Source organism: Staurois parvus, unplaced genomic scaffold (assembly GCF_062004578.1).
Source record: "Staurois parvus isolate SC_StPar_1 unplaced genomic scaffold, SC_StPar_1.0 ptg000470l, whole genome shotgun sequence".
Taxonomy (NCBI): domain Eukaryota; kingdom Metazoa; phylum Chordata; class Amphibia; order Anura; family Ranidae; genus Staurois; species Staurois parvus.
The window spans coordinates 4038024-4044879 of NW_028318266.1; the positions used below are offsets into that span (position 1 = coordinate 4038024).

Consider the following 6856-nt stretch of genomic DNA (forward strand, 5'->3'; position numbering starts at 1 on the left):
GTAAGCAAGATGACTGAATGATCAAAAGCAATGTCAAACTGGCCAAAACACTCAATTTCAGTGGGGGTTGAATAATTTTGGTCACAACTGTATATATATATATATATATATATAAACGGTTGGTGATTCTAAGTAATTTTCTAGCAATAAATCAGATGTTTACATGTAAACAAAAATGTCAGCAAAGGCCTGGTTGTCACACTTATTTCTTTATTTATGCCTTTTTATGTACTGCATACTGTTTATTTATTATGACATGGGGTATTTAGCTCCCATGGTAGATGCGTTATTTTAGTGAGTCTATTTTTAAGAGCTTGGTAGCCCACTTGTATCTTGATAGCTGTTTGTACAAGTCAGAGGTAGTGAAATCAATCCACAGAACCCAGATACTATAGAACCTGTTGTAATTATCATAACTCTGGTATCTATATTCCTCTGCATGCTGTATTTCATCTACCTTCAGCAGCCATTCTTTTATTGTAAACACTATCGTGGACTTCCAACAAAGTGTATAATGCTCTTACCCACATTTAGAAGATGGAGTACCAAGGAATGTTTGTATGAGCCCACAGACAGATGAATATCATGAAAAAGGGTTGGGAAGGGCATATCTTGTAATGGATACCCAGTAACCCTAACTATCAGGTTCCATACTTTCACCCAAAATGGCCTAATAAGGGACATGCCCACCACAAATGCAAGAATGTACCTGTCTGTCCACACCTTCTCCAACAGATTACAGATTGCCCTGTATATACAGTAAATGAGACAGGTTATCCGAGACCTGATACCATCATAACAGAAGTTTATAGCAGAACTCTTGAGTCTTGAAGCTAACTGAGGAGGTATGGTTTTACTGGATGGACTTTTGTCTTTATTCCGCCAGACTAACTATGTAACTATGTAAGGTATAGGCTAACACTGTGATTTTATCTATGCTACTAGCTGAGAAGACATGACCAAATTATTTCTCCCATTCCCTAATATAATAGGGCACAGTGCAGGAAAGAAAAGTCCAGCAGTAATTTATAGAGCATAGATAGCAGTCCTATATACTGATCCTGATTGAGGCATAAAGCCTCAAAAGGAGAGAGGGAGTTACATGAGTATACAGGGAAACTAAGCTTTTTAAAAAATGTCTGCAACTGAAGATATTTCCACTCATCCCATGTGGTAGTACCCCACTCCGGTCTTTTAACCCAGAGGGACTTCAGTTCCAAGCCCATCACAAATTGGTAGCATCGTTATTCAGTAGAGCCTCCGCAGGACCAGAAAAATGCCAGCTCTTCCTCAGAGTGAAACCAGGAAAATCCCCCCAAAGGAGAAAGCAGTGTATAGTGTTTGGCTAAATCCTATTTTTTATTCAGTCCATCCCAGATTGTCAAGGTAGCATGAGAGAGGGGAGAGTGTGTCTGAAAGCCCCCTGTGTGTTCACTGCAACTAAAGTGTATGTACCAGGTTAATACCTGCTAAAGTTTTCTCAAAGGGTACCCAGATTTTGTCATGAGTATGGGGATACCAGTTAACTAAGAGCATCAACACTTTTGCCTGATAATATAGGAAAAGGTCTGGAAGACCTAAGCCACCATGAGTTTTGGCCTGTAGAATAAGGTCATAAGACAAATGTGGAGGTTCCCCACTCGAAGGAGGCAAATTCACATCTAGCCTAAAGAAAATGTGCCTTTGAAATTTTAATGGGTTGCATTTGGAAAAAAAAAAAATTAGGAAGGACCGTTATTTTCTAAAATGTTGATCCTCCCAAGTCAAGTGAATTGGGCTTTTCCCACCAAGTTGTCAGATCCGCTTTTACTATATTCAGCAGGGAGGGGACGTTAGCCTTAAACAAGTCATTTGTATTGGCTGTTAGTTTGATGACCAAGTAAGTAATCAAGTCATCCTACCACTTAAAAGGGAATAAGTCCTCCGTAATCTTCCTGTCTGCTTGGGAAACATTGAAAGGCACGATTACAGATTTGGCTAAGTTTATCTTAAAATTGGAAAGGTCTTTAAATAATTGCATTTCATTCAGTGAGTTCGGGAGTGCACCCGAGGATTACTGATAAATAAAGAGGATGTCATCCACAAATGTGGAAGGTTTGTGTGTCAGTAGAGCCTACTTTCAGCCTTGTGGTATTGGGGATCATCCTCAACTTACACAAGAAGGCCTCACTACAATGAAAAGCAAGGCAGACAGAAGGCAACTCTGCCTAGTCCAGTTGGAAATTTTAAAAGGGGGCAAACATACCTGGTTGACTCTCACTTGAGCTGTAGGGTTGTCATAATGTCATAAAGAGTATAAATCCATGCCCACATCCTGTACCCCAGCCTGCTCCTTTGTAACACAAGCAATCTGAACAAACAATCCAGCCTATCAAAGGCTTTTTTTGTCAGACAAGAGGACAAGACATGGAAGCCTGCGAACTGTGGCCAAATATATCAGACAAATCAACCTTTGGGAATTGTCTCTACCATCTCTACCTGGCATAAAAAACACTTGGACCTTGAGAACTATCTTACCAATAAAAACTTTAAGCAGATTCACTAAGATCATAACCAGTATCTTTATATCTATGTTTAACAAGGAGATAGGGAAGTAATTTTGGCCCAGTGATGGGTCTTTCACTAACTTTGGGAGAACCGTAATGTGCTCCTTTAACACTTCCACCTGGATACTACCAGTCTTGGTCAAAGTGTTAAGGTAAGACATCAATAGTGGTAACAGTAAGTCCACATACTTAAGGGAATAGGACATTTCATAATGTTTGAGCTGTGAGGGGAGACAAAGCCAATAGTTAAAGCAGCACAGCCAGAAGCAATCTGAACTTTTTTCTCCATCAGTAAGTTCTAACATCTGAAACCATTACATCAGGATACAAAGACTACCAGTAGTGCGGTAGTTCCATAACAAGTGATTCATTCACATTATTTGATTCAAATACGCACAAAAGATTGTTCAAATATATCTAACTCAACTTTATCTTATCCAAAAATACCAAAACATTTTGGCTTTAGTCATTAAGTTTGTACTGGGTTCATTTTCTAAAAGATAAAATATCAATAAATAAGTTTCCTATGTAGTAAAATAATAAATCCCAAGAGGATATCAATAAGCATTACAGACTGTAATTATTTCTAGTTATTTATAAATCATCACAAAATAATTTCCCTATTTAGTAAAATTAATAAATCCCAAGAAAATTATACTAAGCTCTGCAGACTCCCAGCTTTTCAATACAATTAATTCTAGGTATTTATATAAGCAGAAAGGGTACTCATTGAAACACATTTAACATTCACTGATCAAATATCTTTGGGCTGATTGTTTTCCTGATTATTACATTCTGTAAGTAAATAGGAGTTCTCTAACATTGCAGATATTTTAGATGGATTTTGATATTATGATTTACTACTGAATTGTAGCATTTGATCTTAACTGCCATGATGGTATTTTATTTTTGCTTCTGTTTAGAGATGATACGGTAACAAATATGAACCAATCACAATGTGTGTTTTTCACTTGATTTTTCTCCAGAAAATTGGAACATAATTTGGCTATTGCACACTTTAATTCAGTCTGTTAAAACCCTCTGCATCATAAACATAAATGAATAGTTAATTTAAAAAATACATACCTCTACTTGTTTTCATATTTTTTCCTTTTTTTTTTGCATTTCAGTACTACTGTTTTCCTGTAGCCATTGTTTTGTTATTTTATGTCTACATACACTCCATTGATGGCTCATGGTGACAAACGTGGTTCATGTCAGCATTACATGTAAATAAAAACCTTACATTTTTGTGAGCCCATGTGACAGGGTAATAATACAGGCATAAAAGTGGCAGACAATTGAATGTGTTGTCACCCCAAAACATGGAATGCCTGATTATGACCTTTATGGAAAGATCACCAGGTAATATTTTTAAGTGGATTTACAATCACCTTGGCTCCAGCAATGTGGCATCCCAGAACTCCCTACCGGCTACTGTCATCTTTGAGCAGATGGCTTCCAGGTCTCAATCACCGACCGCTTTCATCATCTCACTCGTGCACATGTGTGGGAGTTCCGTCAATTTCGGCATTGCCAAATTTGTACAGTGAACTGTATATGCGCAGCTCAGTGTACAGAGGTGAACGGGCAAGTAGGTAACTTTATTGCAGAAAACAGAAAGCAAGTCTCTTCTGCATTATAAATCCTGTCTGGTCACCAATTTTTATATTGTACAAAAAGTTCCCCCTTAATGAAAGTTGCAGACTTAAAAATATTGAAAAATAATTAGGAAATTACTGTAATATGTTAAATATTTAATGCAAACTCTTTACTTATTCTCTTCCTTTCAATTCAAACTGAATTCAAATCATCATGAACAAATGCACCAACTGTAAAGCTGATTTAAAAATTGCAATCTTCTGCCTTCAGCTGATGGATCAGAGAAATTTGACCAGAATCACCACAATCCACCTCTTAGGATTTCAGATTCCACAAAGTATTACATTTTTGATGTTTTTTATTTTCCTTATGCTTTATTGTGTGACAATATGTGGAAACCTCCTGATCATCACACTGGTGTCCTACAGCAAATCCCTCCATTCTCCCATGTACTTCTTTCTCTCCAATCTGTCTATATTGGATATATTACTGGCAACTGATATTCTTCCCAACATGATCCATACTGTCTTGGTAAAACAAACTACCATTACATTTTCTGATTGCCTCGCTCAGTTTTTGTTCTTTCTGATCGTAGAATCTTCAGAGTCTCTTCTGCTGACAGTGATGAGTTGGGACAGATATTTGGCCATCTGTAAACCATTGCATTATACTTTGAAAATGACCTACCAGGATTGCTGGATACTGGTTATCATAATCTGGATTTTAGGGATATTTATAGTATTGACTTACATTTTAACCATATTAACGTTACATTTTTGTGGTCCCAATGTCATTGATCACTTTTTCTGTGACTTGGATCCAATCATACAACTCTCCTGCTCTGATACCTCCACTGTTCGTTTGGAAGTGACAGTTTTGGGTTTTATATTTGTAATTTTCCCATTCTTAACCATCTTTGTATCATATTCTTATATTATAGTCACCATATTAAAAATCCCGTCTATTACTGGCAGACAGAAAGTTTTCTCAACATGCAGCTCCCACCTGACTGTTGTGTCCATTTATTATGGTACCCTAGTTTGTGTTTATTTGGTACCTAATAGGGAACAGACACAAACCCTAAATAAGGTCTTAGCATTACTGTACACTGTTGTCACCCCAATGGTGAATCCAATTATATACAGTCTGAGGAACCAAGAACTAAAAAAAGCTGTTAGAAAATTCATCATTGATTTTTTTAATTATTAATTTCAGTAAAGAATAAAATGTGTGTAAATTACAAGAGTTTAGGATTTGGGGAAATATCTACCAGTAACAGACAAATCTATCAATAAATGAACTTGCTACTACACAAGAAACCTAAGGCATCTACTCCCCATGGCACTACTGGATTTTAGTCTTTGCCTGATTGTCCGGGAACTAGAAAAAATTATGCCAAAAAGCCACAAAACACAAAAAAAAAAACTTGATTTCATTTCACATATCAGTGTTTACTCAGGGGGCGAACCTATTTGCTCAACAATTCATTCTTTAAAAATTGAATTGATTATTCCAATGAAGTTTCAGAGGAAAATTCTTGGCAAATATATTATTTGGTTAGATAAGGTTAAATATGTAGTAGAAGATCAAAATAGTAGAATGATGATTATTATTATTATTATTATATGGGATTTCGTACCAACAGTTTACACAGCACTTTACAATATAAAAGGGGACAGTACAATTACAACACAGTTCAATACAGAAGGAATAGGAGGGCCCTGCTCAGGGAGTTTACAATCTAAAGGGAGGGGGAGGTGGACCAAAAGGTAATAGCTGCTGGAGGTGATCTGATGGAGGTGATTCAGGTACAGTTTTTAAGTGGAAGTGGGGTAGGCTCCCCTGAATAAATGAGCTTTCAGGAATCACTTAAAGGCAGACAGGGTAGGAGATGACCAGACATTCCAGGTACAGGGACTTCCAGAGGATGGGAGAGGCTCTGGGTAGCTCCTGGGGGCAAGCATTGAAGGATGTAACAAGGGAACTAGAGAGCAGGAGGTCTTTGGAGTAGTGAAGAGGATGATTTGGGTGATATGAGGTTGGTGATATAGATAGGAGCAGTGTTGTGGATGTCCTTGTATGTTGTGGTTAGTATTTTGAATTTTATATGAAGGGGTAGAGGAAGCCAGTAAGGAGATTGGCAGAGAGGGACAGCAGTCACTGATCAGTTAGTAAGGCATATTAGTCTAGAAGCAGCATTCACAGCAGGCTGAAGGGGGGATAGCCTGTGTAAAGATTGGCCAGTGAGTAAGGAATCGCAGGGGCGGACTGACAACTTATGGGGCCCCTGGGCAATAGGGGATCATGGGGACCCTGTGTCCTTGCCCAAACTCAAAGCACACCAGAAAAAGCCTATAAAAAGGTGATAGGGGCATTTCATGGGGCCCCCTACTGACCCCGGGGCCTCGGGCAGTGCCCGAGTGCTCGAATGGTCAGTCCGCCCCTGTGCTTGGGAGAGTGTCCTGCTAATGGCCAAGTGAAGCTGTTCCAACCCACTACACTACAGCCTGGGATTCTACACCTGAAACCTTGCTTCATTCACTCACCAGCTGCTCCAGATCACACAGTGTCTCTCTTCTATAACCTCCTTCTTTATCCTACCCCAATAGACCTTACTATACAGAATGGGAAAGGGAGCTTGGCATGACTTTCACAGAAGAAGAAGTCCACAAATCTTTCACACTAGCTCAAAAACTCTTCTTGACAAG

At 38.4% G+C, this 6856-nt stretch overlaps 1 protein-coding gene across 1 annotated transcript; it reads left to right on the plus strand.

Annotated features, from left to right (window-relative positions):
* Positions 1-4421: 4421 nt before the first annotated feature.
* Positions 4422-5357, plus strand: LOC149452593 (olfactory receptor 1M1-like). Its single transcript, XM_089689276.1, has one exon. It carries the CDS (start codon positions 4422-4424, stop codon positions 5355-5357), a length of 936 nt encoding a protein of 311 aa, XP_089545402.1.
* The last annotated feature ends 1499 nt before the right edge of the window (positions 5358-6856 follow it).

What these genes read in the sequence shown, in the direction of transcription:
- LOC149452593 (XM_089689276.1), top strand. Translation starts at nt 4,422, where the DNA reads ATGGATCAGAGAAATTTGACCAGAATCACCACAATCCACCTCTTAGGA.